This window comes from Hippocampus zosterae, chromosome 6, assembly GCF_025434085.1.
Source record: "Hippocampus zosterae strain Florida chromosome 6, ASM2543408v3, whole genome shotgun sequence".
NCBI classification, from domain to species: Eukaryota; Metazoa; Chordata; class Actinopteri; order Syngnathiformes; family Syngnathidae; genus Hippocampus; species Hippocampus zosterae.
Window position 1 is genome coordinate 25,100,001 of NC_067456.1, and position 22,850 is coordinate 25,122,850.

A 22,850-nucleotide genomic window follows, 5' to 3' on the forward strand; every position below is an offset into this window, starting at 1 on the left:
CCACATCCTAGGTATGGTTTCTCTCTGACGACTGTTATGACTGTGAACCCATAAGACCCCCTTATATTATCACATATCGACAACAAACTAGCTTTTAAATCAGAAGCCGGTCAATTATTTCAACAGCTATTTCAAAAAATTTTTGAAATGGGGGTTCGTGGTAACAAATCCCATCTCCATCTCAAGAGATGAAATATTGTTCGAAACAATAGTTGACACACGTGATGTACCACATTAATGATGTCGCGCGGGCCGGATCTGACCCTTGGGCCTTGAGTTTGACACCAGTGCTTTAAGGTATCCAACCTGTAGTTTGTGACCGACTGTCTCACAAGACAATATCCAGTGACTTCCGCACATGGCCACAATTCATTTGGCATATACTTTATAATAAGTGCTTTCCTTTATCTTTTTGGAAAGAAAACCTCCATCAGTTTCAAAACTCATTTAAGATTCTCTTTTTTTAGGAATCAGATGTGCTTTGTGACACATGAAACAACACTAACACGGTCTATGTTTTTGTTTTTCTTCTTTCTTATAGCCAAGCGAGGGTTGCCACATCTGGAAAATGCACCTAGTGAAGGGTCAAGAGGGCTTGGGCATTCAGATAACTGGTGGGCGTGGTTCCAAGCGCTCGCCTCATGGTATTATCATTGCTCATATTGAGGAGGGAAGAACAATTCACAGGTTTGGTTTTCTACTGCTTTGTCTAAAGTGTGTTTTTTTTTTGTTCACAATTTTTGTCGCTAGATTTTTTTTTCCCTCTTACTTTATTTGTAATGATCAAAAGGACATTTTAAAATACAGTCAAGGCTTAAATCAAAATAGGACCTTTGAAAGTCATAAGGGTCTACTTCAAAACTGTTTCCATGCATTTCCATTTGTATTTGTATTACAGGGACGGCCGTCTTCAAGCTGGTGATGAGTTGCTTATGATTAATGGTCAGTCACTAGTGGGTCTTACCCATCAAGAGGCTGTTTCTATCCTCCGCTCTTCATCTGGTCTCGTCCAGCTCATCGTTGCCAGCAGGGTAACACACATAACACACACTTAAGGAGGAAACAAAAGATGATCATTTGTGATTTGTAGTGCATATAAGCTATCTCTGGACACAGAAAACTAGACCGAGATAATGGGATTTGGGTACTTTTTTTAGGTTAGGTCACAATTGGGTGGCTAATTTTTAGTAGGCCAGTGGTTCATAACCTTGTTGGAGGTACTGAAAGGTACCATTAAATATTATGTCTTTGTAGGATATTTAATTCATTATAAGTTGAAAAAGATTTGATAAAGTATTATGTTTTTATTTACACGCTACGCAACTTCAAAACTTAATCGAAAGGATATTTTTTCATTACTTGATCCATTTTTACCACTGCTGTATAGCATTCAGTTAGCTTACTTGGTACCACTCCACCCCAAAAATACATTTCTCCGAATGCCACAATTTACAGAACAGCTGGGTATTGTTATTTAAATTCCTGAGTGTTATGTATTTGGTGTGACTAGGCTACCATCATATTGTGGGTGTACAACAAAGTGTTAAATTCTGTCACGTGAGCCACAGGCTGAATTACATGTGCCACCCTGTTTTGTAAACAGTTGACTTTGCCTGAACTGTCTTTTATGCGGACTCACACATCAACAACACTACGTGCGGAGTTGACGCCGTCGCCCATCAAGAGAGGCGCCCTGGTTGGCTTGCAAGTTGGCTGATGGCTAGTGCCTTTCTTTGTGGCATGGAAATCCCTATAATGACCAAATGGGATGTATTCCGCCACAAGAGGCTTTAGGTCAGGGGTATGCAGACTTTTTCCTTCGAAGGTCACATACAGAAATATAGGAAGATGCAAGAGCCACTTTAGTATTTTTTTACTTTAACTTATTAAACATGGTAAATCGAATCAAGCAAGCAGGCTTGTTGTTCTGTGTGTTGACCGAAATCACGTTGGGGGTCACCAAATTTGGCCTTCTTTCCTCCGCGTGTTCGTTGAATTTCGGATGATAAAGATATTAGTTGTCCAAACACAGACTGGAGTCGATTAACAGTTTCTTCAAAGTTTTTAATAACAGAATATTCCGGGCACTCGCGGTTTACAAACAATTGCTGCGGTGGTCACGAGTGCGAAGAAGAGATGGATTCACATCATATTTACATACTGGAGCGCTTCTGTCTCATTTGCGCTCCAGTTAGCGTAAGGTTTTTAGCCTTCGAGAGCTAACTGTGGCCATTGAGGACCACGAAGCGTCCCGTGGCTGTTTTTAGCATGATAACAAGTAAAGCATTCAAGGAAACGTTCGTTTATTAAGATATCCTTTATTTGTCCCGCAATTGGGAAATTTACAGTCAGAGTTCAGAAAGGAAGCCACAAGGTGGGGAGAGAGGAAAAAAACACGCATGAACTATCCTCTTCTGAGGATAATTTAAGTCCAGGATAAAAAAATGACAGTTTTGACATGACAGTTACAACAAGTCACAAGACATAACATGTAATGAAGGGGAGGATGAATGGGAAGGGGGAAGATGGAGGGGGCTGACCGAGACGCGGCCTGTCTGACCAGCTGCACGGTCCGCCGTGCACTCCGCAGATCATTCCACGTCGCGGGGGAAAAGAAGAGGAACGATGAAGACGGTGATGATGAAGATGTGTATGTGCGTGTGATTGTCTGGTTGTGTATGCGTGAACAGGCCGCAGCTGCCTCATCAAGGTCTGCTCATGAAGACAGTCCTGGCTTATCAGTCCATGGCCGATAAGGAGGGGGTGATGGTGGGGGCACTAGCTTCCATGCATACCTTCCATCCAGGGGAAAGGGGTCCAAAAATCATTGTTTGTTTTGGAGGTACGGCCGCCAACAATTTCAGGCGGCCTTGAGTCCGTGGCTGTATCCCTTCACTGGCGCCGATCAGCCAAATCCTCAATTCCTTTTCGAAGCGAGAATTCCAACTTCTCCCTTTGTTGTCGATCGTACGGAGACGCTCCAGAACCGGAGCGGTTGAGATCAGTCACTGCTTGAGTTTGAGTGTTGGACATTCGCGCTAGACCATCGAGAATGACCGGCAGCTTCTTCACTTCCAATAAAGCTGCTCCAGTCGGGATTTGGATTTTGCGATAGAACAGGAAACTTCTAACACCGAACTGCAGCATACCTGCTATTAGAAGGCCGATAATGTAGATGTCTTCCTCCTCCTCAACGGACAGTATTGACAGGCACACCATTCTTCGCTTCCTCCATGGATCCAGGGTGTGCCCAGCAGCAAATGTTCCGAGGGGCAAGCAGGCTCCCCACTGCCTGCTCTTCTCGTCGAGAAAATCGTGTCGATTGCATCAAGAGACCAGTCAACCAATTACATGGTTTGTTTGAAAAAATACGGTGCAGGCTAGGAAAAGACAGCACAAGGACAGCACATAGACTGAGTGGCGAGCAAGGGGGGGGGGGGACAGGAGCAGGAGCAGAGCAAAAAAGCGTCCGCCTTTTATAAGCGCCAATGAGAGAGAAACGCTCCAGTTAGCGTAAGGTTTTTAGCCTTCGAGAGCTAACTATGGCCATCGAGGACTACGAAGCGTCCTGTGTGTGTTTTTAGCATGATAACAAGTAAAGCATTCGAGGAAACGTTCATTTATTTGAATGTCCGTCGAGTCATAAGCAATTTACTCTGAGCAGTTAATCGGATGCTACAGATCTAGCTTCAGTATCTACACACATTGACCGTGAGGTCCCTCTTGGCCAATCGGAGACCAGGATGATGCTCGGTAAGCCAATGGCAGAGCAGCAATGAGTATGTTGAGTCCAGGAAATTTGCAGCTCTGACCGAAATAAACATTGTTCACTATGTAAACCAGTGTGGTGGTTGCTGTTGCCTTTTTTCGAATGAAGCAGTAGGGGTCGCTGTTGGATAAGACTTTGTTGTAGTGAATGTCTTTGCGAGGCTGGAGCAGAGAAAATGATTTTGTATAACGCAACGGGGATTTTCGTTATATGGGGGGCAGAAGAATGGGAATTGTATTAATGCATGAAGATTTTTTTCACATACGGCGGTATTTTCGCCCATGTAGGTTTTGTTCGAGAGGAGTTTCACTGTATCGCTTTTTCTGTGTTAGCTTCCTGTGTTTGAGGTGTTGAGGGTGGGCAAACTGGTCAGTCACAGCCTGAAGCGGACATTGATTGGCTGTCATTATGTTTGGGCTTGTTTAGCAGAAGATGATAGGCTCCCATTGGAGTTGGGCAGGCTAAGTAAGCAGTGGTGAGAAAAGGAGAGGTCAAAATGTAGGAGCATGTGAGAGTTCTCGGCACAATGAATGGACAATTTACATTCAAAAAATGGCACTCTTGGTAAATTAGTGTTCCTAATTTGTAAGAGTTTGGTCAAAACTAAATGTTGCAGGTCAGATTTGGATGAGTCTCAAATATAGCAGAAAGTAAATGTCGAGGGCTGCATCTGTTCAAGTCTATTTAAAAACAATAAAAAACTTTATTATGCGACTTTTTACGCAATGTCAATCCTGTGATCTGCCTCAATAATGTAATGAATTTAAAATAGTTTTTTCTGCAATTTTTAAATGAGATTAAAATTTAAATTAGATCAATTAATTACAGATCAAAATTAATCTCACAATTTTTTTTAATCGCTTGATAGCACTAATCCTACATACACTGACCCTTTCATGCAACCTGTAACCTGATAACATGATGTCCTCTGTAGTAACTGCTGTCCAGGAAAGGGTTAAAACCTTCTTCTGTCTCTCTCTCACAGGAGGAATCTGATGTCGGACTCCGTCACCACCCATTCACCAGTTTACCAGATCTGGTTAGCATCTCCGACTCGTTTTGGCTGCCTTAAAATGGTTCTCACACTAATGATTCAGATTTTTTGGCTCCCAAGTGGTACAATTTGGGAATGGTAATATGGTTGATTTTGTTTGTACCATTTATTAATGCCAATTACTTTGGAATTGCTGAAAAGTCCAATTCATTACAAACAGTTACAACGCATAAGGATAGTGCTTCGCTAGAATGAGCCACAGACTAAAAATGTGGAAAGCGCACCATAAATAACACTAAAATCTTATGAAATATTATTCTATGGTCCTGCGTGGTGTGCTCTCACATGGTCAAGAGGAAAAGTTGTTGTAGGATGGCGTCCCTTCCACTGGCGTGGTCACTCAAGCACATGTAGAATTCACGGGCTGACAATCTGGTGTCTGATGTGTGACTGGCGCACAACTGGCCGCACTGAAAATAAGCTCATTCTACAAATTCACAATCCCTGCAAGTTTTGACGACAAACAGGCTTTAAATGATAGACAATCGCATGGTAGAATCTTTGCTTTGTATCGTAAGCCAAAAAATTATTTACATACTTCAGATATGATGCCTCTTGAGTGAAGTGAAATACAGTTGTTTATTGAATGGGACAAATGGTCAAATACACAATGTGAACACTTGCAATAAGCCATACAGTACATAGCTTAGCTAACCCTAAACTCACACCCTGAAGCTCACTGAGACAAACCGGGCATGTTCCCGATATTACTCATGAGGCCATAAAAAGCGCACAGCAGATAGGACCGTAATTACACTTTATGTAACCAGTTTATTTATTTACATTCTTGATTATTATGTTTTTATCCAGTACTGTATTTTATTTATTAAACACGCAAACCCAAAGAATGGTGATTTTGAGGGGCTGGAATGTATTAATGGAATTCAGTTCATCTCAGACGGGTAGACTGAATTGATAGACAGTGCGACTAAATGCTGTCCATCAATTGGTTCTGGGATGGCCTGAACGACATGCCCACTTTACAACCGTAGCTCCAGTTAGTCAGCTGCCTCAATAACCGAAGGATGAAACATGGTCACCTTGTTTGTACAAACCCTCAAAATAGGTTTAGGTATGCCTGGTCAGACTGGCAACCTCCCACCACCATTGGAGACAACACCAGGTGGTGATCAATTCACAGCTCCATTCCTCTCTTCACACGAGTGTCCAAAAAATGTGACCAATGACAGGGCTATGAAGTCCATCATCTAACTGTGGCCCTGGGTGTCCTGGTGCCAGTTGCACATAATGTATGTTCACCACTCATATTTGAACATGCTTTTCGTTATGGACAATACGTGATGAGCACCGAAGTCCATAACAAAGCACCACTCTGGTTTAGATCAGAGGGAACACTCCTCCCACAGATGCCCTTCAGGGTCTCAATTGGACACACACTGAAGCAAAATATGCAGTCTAGGGACTACAACACAGCACCCCCTCAGGGACTTAAATAAGGGCGGGGTCGTCTGAGCTGCTGTTTGGCACATCGGTAGAAACAATTTTCTTCTCTAAACTTTGCCACTGGTTGGCAAGTTATTGGCTTGAATTCACTTCCTGATCCGTTACTGAAGTCTGTATGCACTTGAGTATGGTGGCCTTAGACCGTCAATCCATATTTGGTGAGGCATACAGAATACCATTTACACTCCGATTCGTACACATGAGCTGTAGGCTGCATGATACCTAACATGCATGTTTTTGAAACGTGGAAAGAAGCTGCAGTGCCTAGAGAAAAACTGCAAGCACTGGGTCATCATGCAAACGTTACACAGTGGGCCTGAGTGAGAAACTCAAGCCCAGAACCTCTCTACTCAGGCTTCCCTCATGATTTTTTTTCTTTTTCTTAAAAAATATGTCCTGCTAATTAAAATGAAAGAGTATTTGAAAACTATGAATTACCGCAGTAACCAGTTCTTTGTTTTTTGGCTTACAGTTGACTAACCTGGACAAAGTCGAGGACACATGCCAGACAGAGGCAGTCCAAGGATCTTCCTGCAGTCCTGGAACCATAAAGCTTTGCAGTCAATCCCAGGGTTAGTAATGGTGTGAACTCCCATGAAAGTGGAGCTCGAGCGGCAATAGAGAAGTTCCACGACTAATTGACACTCCCCTAAATGTCATTTTAGTTGCCCATATTAAAACTCATTCAGTGGCAGACATTTTCAAACCCTCCTTTACCCTTCCATGTGATGGATGGATTGATAACAAATAAATAAATAAATATTTTTTTAAAATCCTCGTCTTACCACTTGGGTGGTGTCCGTCCCTCATTCAGCTCGGGTCCTGGAAGCTTGAGGGTTCTGCACAGTATACTTGCTGTTCCCAGCACTGCACATTTCTGGACTGAGATGTCCGATGTTGTTCCCGGGATCTGTTGCAACCACTCATCTAGTTTGGGGGTCACTGCCCCGAGTGCTCCGACCACCACAGGCACGACTGTCACCTCTACCTTCCAGGCTCTCTCCAGCTCCTCTCTGAGCCCTTGGTGTTTCTCGAGTTTCTCATTTTCCTTCTCTCTGATGTTTCCATCACTTGGGACCGCTACATCCACTACAACGGCTTTCCTCTTCCCTTTATCTATGATCACGATATCTGGTTGGTTCGCCATTACCATCTTGTCAGTCTGGATCTGGAAGTCCCACAGGATCTTCGCTCGGTCATGCTCCACCACCTTCGGAGGTGTTTCCCATTTTGACCTTGGGGTTTCCAGTCCATACTCCGCACAGATGTTTCGGTAGACTATGCCAGTCAACTGTTTATGGCGTTCCATGTAGGCTATCCCTGCCAGCATCTTACACCCTGCAGTTATGTGTTGGATCGTCTCAGGTGCCTCTTTGCACAACCTACACCTTGGGTCTTGTCTGGTGTGGTATATCTGGGCCTCAATGGCTCTGGTGCTCAGGGCCTGCTCCTGAGCAGCCAGGATGAGTGCCTCTGTGCTGTCCTTCAGGCCAGCCCTCTCTAGCCACTGATAGGACTTCTTGAGATCGGCCACTTTAGTAATGGTCCGGTGGTACTTCCCGTGTAGGGGCTTGTCCTCCCATGATGGTCCCTCTTCCAGCTCCTCATCCTCTGTTCCCCATTGTCTGAGACATTCTCTGAGTACGTCATCCGTTGGAGCCTTCTCCTTGATGTAATCATGGAGCTTGGAGGTTTCATCTTGGACAGTGGCTCTCACACTCACTAGTCCCCGGCCTCCTTCCTTTCGGCTTGCGTACAGTCTCAGGGTGCTGGATTAGGGATGGAACCCTCCATGCATGGTTAGGAGCTTTCGGGTCTTAACGTCCGTGGTCAGAATCTCTTCCTTTGACCTCCTTATTATTCCTTCAGGGTATCTGATCACTGGCAGGGCATAGTTGTTTATTGCCCTGGTCTTATTCCTGCCATTGAGCTGGCTTCTTAGGACTTGCCTCACTCACTGGAGGTATTTGGCCTTAGCCGCTTTCCTTGTTGCCATTTCGAGGTTGCCATTGGCTTGTGGTATACCGAGGTACTTGTAGCTGTCCTCAATGTCTGTTATTGTTCCTTCAGGGAGTGAGACCCCTTCAGTGCGGACTACCTTTCCTCTCTTAGTCACCATCCGACTACATTTCTCAAGCCCGAATGACATCCCGATGTCGCTGCTGTAGATCCTGGTTGTGTGGATCAGGGAGTCTATGTCCCTTTCGCTCTTAGCATACAGCTTTATGTCATCTATGTAGAGGAGGTGACTGATCGTAGCTCCATTTCTGAGGCGGCATCCATAGCCTGTCTTGGTGATTACTTGGCTTAGGGGGTTCAGTCCTATGCAGAACAGCAGTGGTGAGAGTGCATCACCTTGGTATATGCCACATTTGATGGACACTTGGGTAAGTGGCTTGCCACTGGCTTCAAGTGTGGTTTTCCACATTCTCATCGAGTTTGCAACGAAGGCTCTTAGTGTCCTGTTCACCTTATAAAACTCCAAGCATTCAGTGATCCATGTATGTGGCATCGAGTCATAGGCTTTCTTGTAATCAATCCAAGCTGTGCACAGGTTGGTACGTCGGGACCTGCAGTCTTGTGCGACTGTTCTGTCAACCAGGAGCTGATGTTTGGCTCCTCTGGTATCTCTACCAATGCCCTTCTGTGCTTCACTCATGTATTGATCCATGTGCCCACTTATCTTAGCTGCAATGATGCCTGACATGAGCTTCCATGTTGTGGAGAGACAGGTTATTGGCCGGTAGCTGGATGGGACTGCGCCCTTTGAGGGATCCTTCAACATCAGGATCGTTCGCCCTTCGGTTAGCCATCCTGGGTGAGTCCCATGCCTCAGCAGCTGTTTCATTTGTGCTGCTAGGCGCTCATGGAGTGCTGTGAGTTTCTTTAGCCAGGAGGTGTGGTCCATGTCCGAGCCTGGTGCTGTCCAGTTCTTCATATCTGAGACTCTTTCCTGTATGTCTGCCACTGTTATAACTGGGTTCTGTTCAGGGAGGTTGCTGTGCTCCTCTCTTAGGGTTAGGCCACATGATGATATCTCTCTCTCTCTCTCTTTCTCTCTCTCTCTCTCTCTCTCTCTCTCTGTTTATCAAAGGGTCATTTTCATTAACCATTTGTTGTGTCAATTGCAGATAATGTAGACAGCATTTTGCAATGAAAAAAAAAAATCAGAGGAGGTATATTTAGTCTCTTTCTGTCACGTTGGTTGAATATGCGTCAGTCCAATGTACCGGTAGACTAAATCCTTTGATCATACATTCAGTCATTTGAACTGTTTTATATTGTTGCTTTCACACCCAACATACATTAGTCGGTCAATATATAGTCCTGCCAAAGGTCTTTGGCCACTCTTGTTTTAAGAACCTGGTTCACATTCATTATAACAGAGTAACTCAAAGAATTGCTTACATTGTTGTTACATCTGTTGTTTTTGGTGAGATATTTCATTGCAGCATTCAAATATTTAAACCGTGTTTGGCAGATTATTTTGAAAATGTCACAATACACAGTTTTGTTTGTGTCATTTGAAATTGATTAGTTACTGGAAAAGAACCATCTTGTAGAGCACTCATATACTGTAAGTTTTATGAACATATTGACGTATTTGCTGATGCGGTACGCCCGTTCCTTAAATGTGTAAAATATATCTAAGAAAATGAATTAATTTCACTTTGTGGTCACAGTGCCAGACAGTTGCTATTTTGAGTGATGTTTCATAGTCTGTTACGAGTGTCACAAAGAAAGACCGAAACTATACACAGAACAGTTCTTCACAGGGGGATTGAGCTCATTATTCTCTCCAGTCATAGGCGGTAGCAGTCGCTTGGAGTCAGTTGGTGAGGATGATGAGCTCTTTCTGGAGAATGGTATGAGCCGCTGTGGCGTTGCAGAGAAGTCCTCAAAGCCAGGCAGACGGAAACACTCCTTACCACAACACCTGGATACTGCTGTAGATAGACAGGTCAGTAATATGGTCACTTGTAATCTCCAAACTCACTGAAATTATTCATATTAGTATTCTCCGCAGTGTCACATCAAAGGCCTGTCACGATAACAGTGACTCAGAAATAGTCGAATTGCTATGTTAATGAGAGTCTAAAAAAATTAATAAAGCAAAAGAGAAGCCAACTCAACTCAAATGTATGTAGAGAGCACTTTCAATTCATTGGCGCGAGGTAATTTAGAGATTTGAAAACAAATTTTGATTTATTCCAGGCCGTGCACAGGCCCTCTTGGAAACTCCAAACAGGAGATTCAAACCCACAGCTTCTCCACTGTGAGGCAAACGTGGCAACCACTCTTTATTCTTTCAGATTTTTTCCGGGCCTTACTCATTTTCAATTTCCTGGTATCCATTCAATTCAAATTTTCCCCCCATCAAAAATATTTAATAATATCTATTTACTACAATCTGCTTATTATACCACCAAATGGGAGATCCATCTCTTTTACATATATACCGATGTTAATTATGACCGTAAATACGTTTCAATCCATTGAACCCAATTGTGTTGTTAACATATCTATTAGTGTGCTGATAAAGATGCACGGAAACAGTAGTATGTTGACCTACATAAAGTTTCCATCTCATGTCCAGTTAGGGTGCTTTCGACTATTTCATTACATCCCGAAATTAGGAAATTTGAGGATTAACGAAATGTATAATTTCTTAATGAAATTATTCATATTAGTATTCTCCACAGTGTCACATCAAAGGGCTGTTACGATAACAGTGACTCAGAAATAGTCGAATTGCTATGTTAATGAGAGTCTAAAAAAAATAAATAAAGCAAAACAGAAGCTGTTTCATGGCAGCATGAGCGATAACCAAACAAATCCCATTAGCTAAATCATGATAATATATACATTGAAATTGTCAATGACCGCAAGTAACTGAGTAGAAATGTAAAATAGATCAAACATACGAAAAGTTGGGTAAAGACAGCTATGCCAATTTGTGTTTGGAAATATAGGAAGTTGTTGACAAATTGTAAGGTTAGAAATGTAAGTTTTTTGAAATGTTGTTGTTGTTATCCTGTATGCCTTTTGCTTTCAGGAATATCAGATCATTAAGAAATCAGCACGTTCGTTGAGCACCGTTCAAGTGGAATCCCCATGGCGACTTGCACAGCCATCCATTATCTCCAGCATAGTACTGATGAAAGGCCAGGGCAAGGTGAGTGCACTCTTGTCATGTGAGAGGGAATAAAGCCCATAAAATGTATTTCAAGTACTGATGTTCTCAGCAACAATTCAGTGTTTGTTGCTTCAAATTATATCTGCTTATCAGAGCCTTTATTTACAAACCAAGCACACATTCAGTAACGCTTCACACTATTTTACTGCCCTTTTTTTGTCCATGATGTGATGACACCACAAGTTTTATATTGCTGTCCCATATACGTACAAATCATATTTTTATATTTATTATTGTTTTTTAAATGAACATATTTAATTTTTTTTCTTATGCACGTTAACATTGGTTTATGTTCCATTTTGGTGTCTCACCAACAAGAATTGAACAGTTCTTCAAAAATGTTTCTCCTGTCTGTCGTTACAATCACCATTTAAAATTGCTGAGGGTAAATCTGTATAGTTTTCATTAGCGATGGGCGAGTACCCATATCAGGTTTCGGTATCGGGACTTGCAACAGTGCCGATACATGCGGGCATTTTGCTTTCAGGGTCTAATCGGCATCCACGACTGACAGAACGTTTTGATGACCCAACTGTATCCATGTCAACCTGCTGACAGTTAATTATTACACATTAAGTTAGTTAGTTAGTTAGTTAGTTAGTTCCGCCCGTTCCTATTTGGAACATTGGGCGACGAGTTTCCTCCATTTGGTCCGGTCACTGGCGACCCTTCTTGCTCCATGCCAGCTGACACCCATCTCACTGAGGTCTTCTTTGGCCTACCTCTCTTCCTCTTTCCACCCTCTGGCATCCAGTCCATGGCCACACTTGCCGGTCTCTCTCTTGGCAGTCGGAGTACGTGGCCGATCATTTTCCTTCTCCTTTCAGAGACAATGTCTGACAGTTCAGCCACTCCTGCCTTCTTCATCACCTCCTCGTTGGTGATGTGGTCTCTCCATGAGATCCTCAGGATGGATCTCAGGCAACGCCGATGGAAGACATCTAACTTGTTGGTTATGTTGGCTGTCTTCATCCATGTCTCACAGGCGTAAATCGCTGTTGGGATAACCACTGACATATAGAGGCGTAGCTTGGTGGTCGTAGTGATGGCTTTCGATGACCAGATGTTGCGGAGGCGTTGGAACACTCCTGCAGCTTTACCAAGTCTACTGTTGACGTCTTTCTCCACACCACCTGTATTTGAGATGTTACTCCCAAGATTTGTGCAATGTACTCTATGTCATGTTGGTGTAGAGTGAGTGGTTGAAGGTGTTGGTGCTGTCCGACGGCCATGGCCTTGGTCTTTTCCTGGCTAATTCGCAAACCGACCTTAACTCCGTGCTCATACAGATTATTGGTCAACTCCTGGAGTGCGGGCTGGGTGTGACTTAACACGGCCAAATCATCTGCAAATTCCAGGTCAGCTAGTCTGCTCCCTCCCCACTTGATACCAACTTTTGCTCCTGTGATGGACTTCCTCATCACAAAGTCGATTATGATGAAGAGTCGGGGTGATGCAACCCTGTCTTACACCAGTGACAATGTCAAAATCATCAGTTGTGCCACTGTTGGTTTTGACACAACAGGTTGAGTTGTGGTACAATGACCTGAAGATGTTGATGTACTTGAGGGGTACACCATACAGCTGGACGATCTGCCACAGTGACTCCCGGTGGATGCTGTCGAAGGCTTTCTTGAAATCGATATAGTTGATCATGAGTGGTATCTGTAGTTCTTGGCACTGCTCTATGATGTTTCTAAGGGTAAAGATCTGTTCGGCGCAAGACCTTCCCTTCCTGAAGCCGGCTTGCTCTTCCCTCAAGATTGTATCCACTTCATCTTTATGGCGATGTAGCAGAATTACACATTAAACTACTACATTTATGACAAGGATTGACGTCCTTATAACTTAAATGCATTGCACCATGCAATACAGTACATTTACATATAAATATATTTTTTAAGTACCAAATGCATTTACCGTCATTAAGTCAAGTCAACAGTATTTATAGAGCACTTTCAAACAGCCATCGCTGCATACAAAGTGCTGTACATGGAGCAATTTAACATGCACAATAAACAGTAAGACAAATTGGTAATAAAGGCGGTAGAAAGCCCTAAACAGTAAAATCAAGAACAAATCTAAGTCATGCTGAGTCGAATGCCAAAGAATACAAGTGAGTTTTGAGGAGGGCTTTGAAGATGGGCAGCGACAAAAATCAAAAAAACATTTTCACACACACACAAAAACCCCAAAAACATTTTGGCATTGACACTTAACTTCATGAAAACTGGTTGAGAAATCTTATGGCTGTTTTATGATTTGGAACTAAAGCTGTACAAGTCTGACAGATAAGATTCAATTTCTGTAAATACATGCATATATTAAAGATTTACCGGTATATTAATGCTTTGTAGGATTTGACCAGGATTCGCTATTTTATATACAACCTAAAGTTATGATTTGTATAAATAAAATAAAATAAAAACCGTGCAACATTTATCATAACAAATGTGACATTTAAAATACAAAAAATATTCAACTGCTATTCACACAAACACACATATGACAAAGATTGGCATCCTTAAAACATTATTCATTTTAATTTTTGTGCCATGAAAACACATGTTTTCATGGCACATGAAAAAACACAAAATGATATCATCATATTATATCATATCATATCATATCATATCAACAGATAGATATGATGTCCCTGACTCCACGATGTTTACGCTCGTGCAGGCAAAGTGCTCTATAATCGTAGATGTCACAAAACCCAAATATTCAAAAATGTATTTTCTGTATTGATAACACCACTTTTTCATGAAAATGGGTCAAGTCAAGCTATGCGTTATTTTCAACGCACATGCTTTGCCTTTGAGGGAACATTGCCCGTTGCTGAACTGAGATGTTACTGTGCATCATACACCGGGAGTTGGCGGGTGTGTGCTTTTTCTGACATGTTAAAATCTTGCTTATTGTTGACGTGATAGACAGTGTCTCAAAATAGCATAAGTATCTAGCTTCCAATCAGCACAGGTGGAGGCCTTTGGTCGCCGTAATATTTTTGCATTGGGAGGGGGGGTTGCAGTCTGGGTCTCTGCCAGACATTCGGGTTCGATACATATTGTAATTCTCACTAACCAGTCTTGTATTTCTTTTTTATTTGTAGTTCAGGGCGGTGCTATGACATCATATCAGATTTCTTCTTCCTGCTCTTCTTCTTCCAAGTCACAAGGATGTATTTTACTATCCTACGGGCTTATTCATCCTCCTGACTCTGTACAGTAGTCCATTGCTTATCGGTGAGGTAATATTCCGGAAGCCATCACAAAAGAGTAAAATCTGAAAAGTAGACATCATGGATTTATTTTAATTATCTGTTAATATAAACATTTAACCAATAAAATATGCATGTGATGTGCAGGTATCGTTATTCTCCACTCGGGGGTGCCATCTTCACATTCTACAGTGTTGTATCTGTGACTTTCAAAGATGGTGCCTGTGATGTGCAGGTATCGTTATTCTCCACTCGGGGGTGCCATCTTCACATTCTACAGTGTTGTATCTGTGACTTTCAAAGATGGTGCCTTACCTGTTGAGTGTTATAGGAGTCAGCGAATGTAGAATTGGCTTGGAAAACTTGTGTGTTAAGTTTTAAATTGTGGTTACTGGTAGCTTATGTATGAATGTTTTCAAATTTTCGGATGGACAAAACGGAAGCTGGACTACCTCATGTGACACATTCAGCAGAAAAGTCATTTGAATAATGTTGGAATTATATAAAGACTCAAGATGGGAAAGGGAATTGCTTCAATATTGTGAGACAGCGCATGTGACCGGGAGAAAAAGAACCGGCTGTCACACAGAAAAAAAATCAGACCCTGAGCAAGTTAACGTTCAAATTGACTATATTTTACTTGCCATTAAAACTAATGCACTAAATATTGGATTGATGTTGATTTGATTCCGACTCAATGTGTATAATGCTTTAATTTTCAATGTTAAAAAACGCTTATCGTAACAATATAACACCAAATTGTTAAAATAAGATTTTTTTCACATCCAGGTCGTGGTGTGCTGCGGGATTTTTTTCAATGAAAGAAATGTACCTTGCCTCAAAAAAGATTGAAAAACAATGGACGAGAGTACTTTTATGCTAAATAGATGTAAGGTACATGATGAACAATTTGAGGATGTGGGATACATTGCTGTCTGCAACTTTCTATTGTTGTTTTTTTTAAAGTTACAAAATGTGTGTGTGTAAGATACAGTTACTTGTCCACTTCGGTGATACCAAGATAGCACTTCAACGATCTTGACAATGTACTGTATATTCTGAAGAGATAACATCATCCTCTTCCTAAAATTCTTCCGAAATACCTTATAAAACCACAATTATTACACTCCAATTGTGCGTTTGCTATTCATATTTGCAATAATTTTTGCAATGTATTTTCTTAGTGCCTAGGATTCAGTATTGTTGGTGGCCAGGATTCATCTCGTGGTCAAATGGGAATTTTTGTAAAGACCATTTTCTCTCATGGTGCTGCAGCTGCTGATGGACGCCTAAAAGAGGGTAACCTTTCTCTTCCCTATTGTTTACCCGGCTAAAATAAAACTGTTAGGTAATTTGATCGTGACAAATCAGTTTTTTTTCTACGAATACTATGGACACTACTATTATGGAACACAGGAAATATATACAGAAATATGTTTTACGGTATATATTATTATATTCCTGTCCTCTGTGAAGTTTGCAAGTTTTCCCCCGTGCCTGTGTGGGAATGTAGTCCACATTCCAAAAACATGCATGGTAGGTTAATGGAACACTTGAACACTCCTCAGCCTGAGTGTGAGTGTCTATGGTTGTTTGTCTACAGGGGTGTTCTCACGGCACACATTTGCATCGGTGCTCCACCGACATATTTTGTTGCGATATATCTTACATCGGTGCAAATTTTGTGGAGAGTTCACACGTAAAAAGCTGCTGACTAAAGAGAGGCGTGTTTACCCCGGTTCACACGGCACTTTCTGCGGCCGTGCAATACGATAGTATTAATACAGAAATAAAACAAGGAGCTGTCGTGTTGGTTCTTTTTAAAACACATACACTTAGTTAATTTGTTTAACTCAAGCAAGTACAGGCACGTCCTTCTCTGTCTCCGTGCCTTGTGCTCGAGAGGGTTTCAATGACCGTGCCCGAAGAGGTAAGTCAACGATGACTTTAATGTCACTCAGAAAAGCAGACATAATGCGCCAAACAGAAAATCAAGAGAGGAAATCACAAATTAAATTGTATGGGTGGGGGTTGGTGTGAACACACAACAGAGGAACAAACTACACAAACAACTCCAAGACAGTGCAGTCTCCTACAAAAAGAAAGATGACAGAAGTACAACAGAGCAGAAAAGCAACGCATTCTACCCGTATGTGATCAACTCTTTTCATGCGTAGCGAGTCTACCCCCTGTAGCGTTCACACGTACCATTTTACATCGCTGCTGCCCGGCAAACGAGCAGTTACTCCTGAGCAAACTTTTAAACCACCTCCTTGAGCAGGGTTAAATTTGCTCCAGTTTAAGATGTTTTCAGGCGCTACATCGATGAAATTTTGTACGTATGAACGCTCTACAGGGGCAGCCCCGGTGCTGCACCACAGCAAAAGTTGCCGTGTGAACACCCCTTATGTCTGCCCTGCGATTGGCTGGCAACCAGTTCAGGGTGTATCTCGCCAACTGCCTGAAGACAGCTGGAATAAGCTCCAGAGCACGCTCACGACCCTTGTGAGGATTAAGCAGTTTCAGATAATGGATAGATGGATGAAATGAGTTTAACAGTCTTAGATGAAATCTCAAAGTATTGTGTTCTATTTTTTCATAGGAGATGAGATTCTGGAGGTAAATGGAGAGTCTCTCCAAGGAATGACCCATCAACAAGCTATCCAGACTTTCAAGGTCATTGGTCTCATTGAATTAAAATGTAAAACTCAGCGGTGGGTAATTTCCAAAATTTTGCTGGTGTCTCATTTGTCAGCGGGATGAGCACCAATTCATCATTATTTCAAGATGAGCCAAATTGTAAGTCCGCCATGTCATTTTAACCACACTTCTGTCAATAGGTAACCCCCGTCCCCTCAAAATGTCATCGTCTAGCTCGCAGATGGAAAAGTTTGATTAAAATGGTAAATGATGATAGATAGACTGGCAGACTAGTGAATTTTACTGACGGAAGCGATGATTGAAGTGCGGTTAAAATAACATGACCGACTGATCGACTGACGATTAGAAGTTTGGTTAGGCTTGAAAAAAATGATAGACTGAGGATGACAGATGGGTAAACCTTTGTAAATTGCCAATTTCTGCTACTAACGAATGACAGACCGGTAACATTTTGTAAATTGTGCACTTCTGGTTGTTTGTCTATATCAGGGGTGGCCAACCAGTCAGACGAAGAGCCAAATCTCTTTCTGTGTTACTGCAAAGAGCAACATCATACCCTTCCGCCCACGCGGGTGCACACACGCACATGCACGCACACACACACACACACACACACACACACACACACACACACACACACACACACACACACACACACACACACACTTTTTTGGCCGAAGATCGACTTTAGAAGCGGCCAACTTCTCACGAACGACCTGATTGCACGCGTGCAAGCATATACACATATGCACACACACACAAACACGCGTGCTCCCACGTACTCACGTGGGTGCCCACCAGGGCACTCGCGCACATATGCACGCACGCCACGATGAACAACAGTCGAAACAGGCCGAAAATGAATGAAAGCTAAAGATACAAACAAACAAATCTTTTTTTTCCCCACCAATATCCTCCTCCCACCCCTTGCAGTCAACTTGGGACCAGTTCGCTGGCTCCCGGTCGATTCTGATCGACGTATTGGGCACCCCTGCCTTAAAATCAGAGGTAATTCACTGACTAGCTTAGCGCTTAACGTCGTTTGCGCATGAGCGGTGATGCAGTCATCTGATTGGTTGTCCTCTATATCAATCAAGTAACAGGCGCCTTGTTTGAATGGCATCGTCACTGCCGAGGCGTTTTTGACGCTTGTCGTGTGAAAGCTCGGGAGCTGTGGCTTGGCCACCCCTGGTCTATATATACTCTGCAACTGTCTTGCAACCTGTTTAGGGTAACTGATAATTAAATGCCATTAAATGTGTTTTGTTTATGTTTAGATTTAAATACAAATTTTGCCACCCGCAATAAATTGGCCTCTCGCCTGGAATATAAGTACAGGAAGCACATATGTTTAATTTCCTAGTATTGGACACTTTTCTGTTGTTCCTCTAGCAACTGAAAAAAGGTGTTGTGACTCTGACAATTCGAACTCGCCTGCGGAGCCCGAGTCTTACACCCTGTGCAACCCCAAGTATCTGTAGCCGCTCCAGCTCACCCAACTCCAATACCAGTGAGGGAACACCTCTTCCCTTTGGTATTGATGAGACTGATGGCCAAAGGGGTCCTGGTCCAAAAGACTGCATCATCATGGAGGTCACACTTGATAAAGGTAATTCTTGTTTTTCTTCATTTTTGGATTACAGCACTCCATATAATGAAACTGATATGTAGCTATCAGTGATGCGTTCCTCTAGCTGGTCCTTGGTCCTGAGTCAAGTCCTTGGTCCTTGGCCTCGGAGTAAAGTCCTTGGCCTTGGGTTGCCGGTCCTCAGACACAACGAGGCATTAGCGCTTCTAATCCGCCTTGGGTTGCCGGTCCTCAGACACAACGAGGCATTAGCGCTTCTAATCCTTCGTCCACAGGTATAAAGTGGGCCAGAGGACCGCAAAAATCATAAAGAAATCAAACGAAATCAATCCAGGGAAACCCACGTCGATGACTTTATCTGGCGCTTTAAGAGGGGCGGGGCTGCCACTGACACTCAGTCCATCTGTAAAGCGCGGCATCACAGTTAGTTTCAATCACGGTTCGTTCCGTTCGCGATTGGCAGTTTAAATAGCGTGTAAAGCCTTTCTGTAACAGTGGGGTCTTTTATTTAGTTATTTTTGCACAGTCGTCACATTTTTGCGGTCGCACTAGAATGTTTCTTTGAACCAAGTAATTTGCATTACAGCTGGAGTCAATAATGTCGGCACTTCACTTCCGGATTTGGCCGTTGGGATTTGGAGTCCTTTTGCTCGATTCCAGTTATGTTTGCTGAATGCTTTCTCATTTTTGGAATAATGAATATTGATAATGCATAGTTTAAAATCATGGTTGATTTAATTATTCATTATTATTTTGAAGTTGAAGGTATTAAATTAATTAATGTAGTATTAGTGGTAATCATAGTAGTACTCAGAGAATGTTTAGAGATTCAGCCATCTCGTTACCTCTGCGTCCCGCGTCCTCGACGCATAATTTTCCCACGGGACGCACAGTTCCAAATATTGTGCGTTTTTGGGACGCAAGGAAATTTCTCAGTAAAAACAAATAAACAAAAAAAAACTACGGCAAGCCTGAGGATTTCACGGTAACAATCGTTACCGGTAGCGTGTCGTTTCCGTGGTGTCATTTTAACGGTACCGAAAATTAGTTTAACCATAAAAGTCACCTCACACTAGTTGACTGTGTGATCAACGCAATTTCACTGTGCCTGTATGTGTGTTTGTGGCGCGGTGTGGTGTGTGAGTGTCTTACTTCTAATTTACTTTCGTTTTGTTTTGTTTTCAGTGTAGGGGGGGGGGGGGTGCAACAGATAACGTTATGTGCGCATGCGGGTTACTAATTTAGTCCGCAAACTGAGGAATCGCGCGGATGAAAGTTGGCGGCGAAAAAAAAACTCACAAAGGTCTACTAATTACGATATTTAAGAAATGGGAATGCTTGTCTGATTTTTTGTATGAATCGTCCAAAGGGCGTATCACTAAACTCACCTGTCACGTATGCACAGAACGCGAGAGCGAAATACGACGCGAGGCACGATTACGAGGCAAATTGGTCATTAGATTTGTAGGCTAATCGCTGTGAAAATATTATGAAACAGTATTGGTTATTCTATAAAACATTCGTCACAAGGTGTAGTAATGCTAATGTTAACTGTTGTAGGACGCATGATGACGGGTGTTAAATTCTTTCGTCAAATTGATAGTAAATTACACATGCATCGTCTTGGGAAGAGGATGTCAAGCCACATCAATACTTACCTGTATTAATGATGACCAGTAAATTAATCTTTGCCGTGTGTGATTGGAAAAAATACACTGTTGACTACGCCAGTTTTTGCTCCTTTTTTTTGGAAGGAGTACACGGCTGCTGATGTAATGTTCATTGTTAATGCATAGTTTTCAAACATTTACCCTTGAAACATGATCCCTTTGAGTGTCAGAATTATTGATTATGAATATCAGTCAAAATAGAAAAATGGGTTCCCATTATGAAGGTTTACGGAACCCAACATTATTTAACGTGGTTTCCTATTGGGTAATCCGACGGAACCGAAAAACGGTTACCATGAATTTCCGAAATCCTCAGGCCTGCTCCTGAATTATTAAAATTTTTGCAGCAATTGTTTATAATTGTATGTATATGTTATTGTTTGTGTTATTATCATATGCAATTGAATAAGTAGACCATTTCAGAATTCGAAATGTGGGACTCTCTCAATGCATAACTCGCTGCCAGTAAACTGTAAAATTATCACTGCAGAGATTACCGCTTTTTCTGGACTCAGTCATTGACTTCTATGCAAAGTCATTTCTCAACTTGTCTTCCGTGCCATGTCACGCCTGTTGAGTGTTGATTTACTTTTAAGAAACTACTGCACTAAAACATTAATTCATTAATGTATGTATATCATATGCTTTTATTTTGGTTTTTTTTCAATTTAAATAACACATACCCTGACTGTTCTACTCTTTGAATAAAAACACATCATTCAAGCGTTAGGGAGTGCAAGGGGTTATGATGGAGGGGTGTTGCAAATCATGAAGACCTGCCAAGTGGTATGATAGCATTGTTTTATACATGTCCTCGGCTAGGCCTCAGCTTCAAAATCAGTCCTTGGTCCTTGGCCTTGGCCTCGGAGGCAAGTCCTTGGTCCTTGGCCTTGGCCTCGGAAAATTTCTAAAGTCCTTGGCCTTAGCCTTGCTTCAGAAAATCTTCCAAGTCTTTGGCCTTGGCCTTGGCCTCGGAGGCAAGTCCTTGGTCTTTGGCCTTGGCCTCGGAGTCAAGTCCTTGGCCTTGGCCTTGGCCTCGGGTTGCCGGTCCTTGGACACAACACTGGTAGCTATGTGTGTATACATTTGCATTGTACAATAGCTGCATACTTCCAAGGTGTGTCAATATAATTCCAGGACTGGTGTCACTACTGAATTTAAACCCAAAACTACAAAATACAGTCGTACCTCAGTTTTCGATCATAATCCGTTCCAGAAGGCTGTTCGAAAACCGATTTATTTGAAAACCGAAACCACGCTCTTTAAAAAAAAAAGCATCTTTATTGAACATGTCTGTTCACCATGGAACGCTAAACGAGTGTCACTTCCTCGTCTACCTGAGGAAGTGCCACTTTCTCGTGTAAGGAAGGCGAGAGTACTCAAGTGACGCAATCAAGTGCGCTCAGTTTGTTCGAGAACCGAAATTCGATCGTCATCGCAGGCATAAAAAACTCAACATTTTTGGTCGAAAACCGATGTGGTCGAGAACAGAGACGTTCGAAAACAGAGGTTTGACTGTATGAGTTTTCTCCTTCAATTTCCTGCAGTTTACCTAGTTCCGTGTTTGAGAACAGGCAAGAGTTGTGGTGGAACAACTCGTAGCTGCTTCACCATGATAACATCCCCTCTGCCAATGCCATGAGGCTCCAACGATTTCTGGTCGAGAAAAATATAGCAGTGCTGGAGCAACAACACTACTCGTCAGCCTGGCTCTGTGTGATTATTTTCAATAAAAACTTATTTTGCTGCATATGAGCTGAAGTGTTCAAACACCCGGTTACATATAAAAATACAGACAAAGCTGTCAAAGATCTTGCCAAACACTGTTGGTGATTACGCACATGCGCGTGTGCGGGCACCTGTGTGTGTGTGTGTGTGTGTGTGTGTGTGTGTGTGTGTGTGTGTGTGTGTGTGTGTGTGTGTGTGTGTGTGTGTGTCCGTCCAAAAGGTTCTTTCAATAATGTTGTTGCAAGAATAAGACAGCCTGTGTGATTTTTTCTTTTTTCCTTACATAGAGCCTGGTGTTGGCCTGGGGATTGGAGTTTGTTTTCTTACTCCATATAACTCTGCTCCTGGCATCTACATCCATAGCCTAGCTCTGGGTTCTGTTGCCAAGATGGATGGCAGGCTCAGGTAAAAACAATTGTTTTCTTATCGATAATAATTAGGTCGGAGACATGAGACACATGACTTGTCTTGAGTCAGACTTCATTTGCCAATTTTA

General features: G+C 42.4%; 1 protein-coding gene across 10 annotated transcripts in view; it reads left to right on the forward strand.

Moving 5' to 3' along the window:
• The window catches only part of pdzd2 (PDZ domain containing 2), an 88,832-nt gene that overhangs the window by 34,447 nt on the left and 31,535 nt on the right, over positions 1-22,850 (forward strand). For 9 of the 10 annotated variants that reach the window (XM_052068139.1, XM_052068137.1, XM_052068138.1 and 6 more), the window contains 10 exons: positions 542-687; positions 899-1,031; positions 4,755-4,808; positions 6,760-6,859; positions 10,091-10,248; positions 11,344-11,463; positions 15,892-16,006; positions 17,310-17,383; positions 18,761-18,977; positions 22,642-22,759. In XM_052068139.1, the coding sequence (XP_051924099.1) occupies positions 542-687; positions 899-1,031; positions 4,755-4,808; positions 6,760-6,859; positions 10,091-10,248; positions 11,344-11,463; positions 15,892-16,006; positions 17,310-17,383; positions 18,761-18,977; positions 22,642-22,759 (1,235 nt within the window). The remainder of the gene's footprint in view (positions 1-541; positions 688-898; positions 1,032-4,754; positions 4,809-6,759; positions 6,860-10,090; positions 10,249-11,343; positions 11,464-15,891; positions 16,007-17,309; positions 17,384-18,760; positions 18,978-22,641; positions 22,760-22,850) is intronic. The other variant, XM_052068133.1, reaches the window with a different exon arrangement.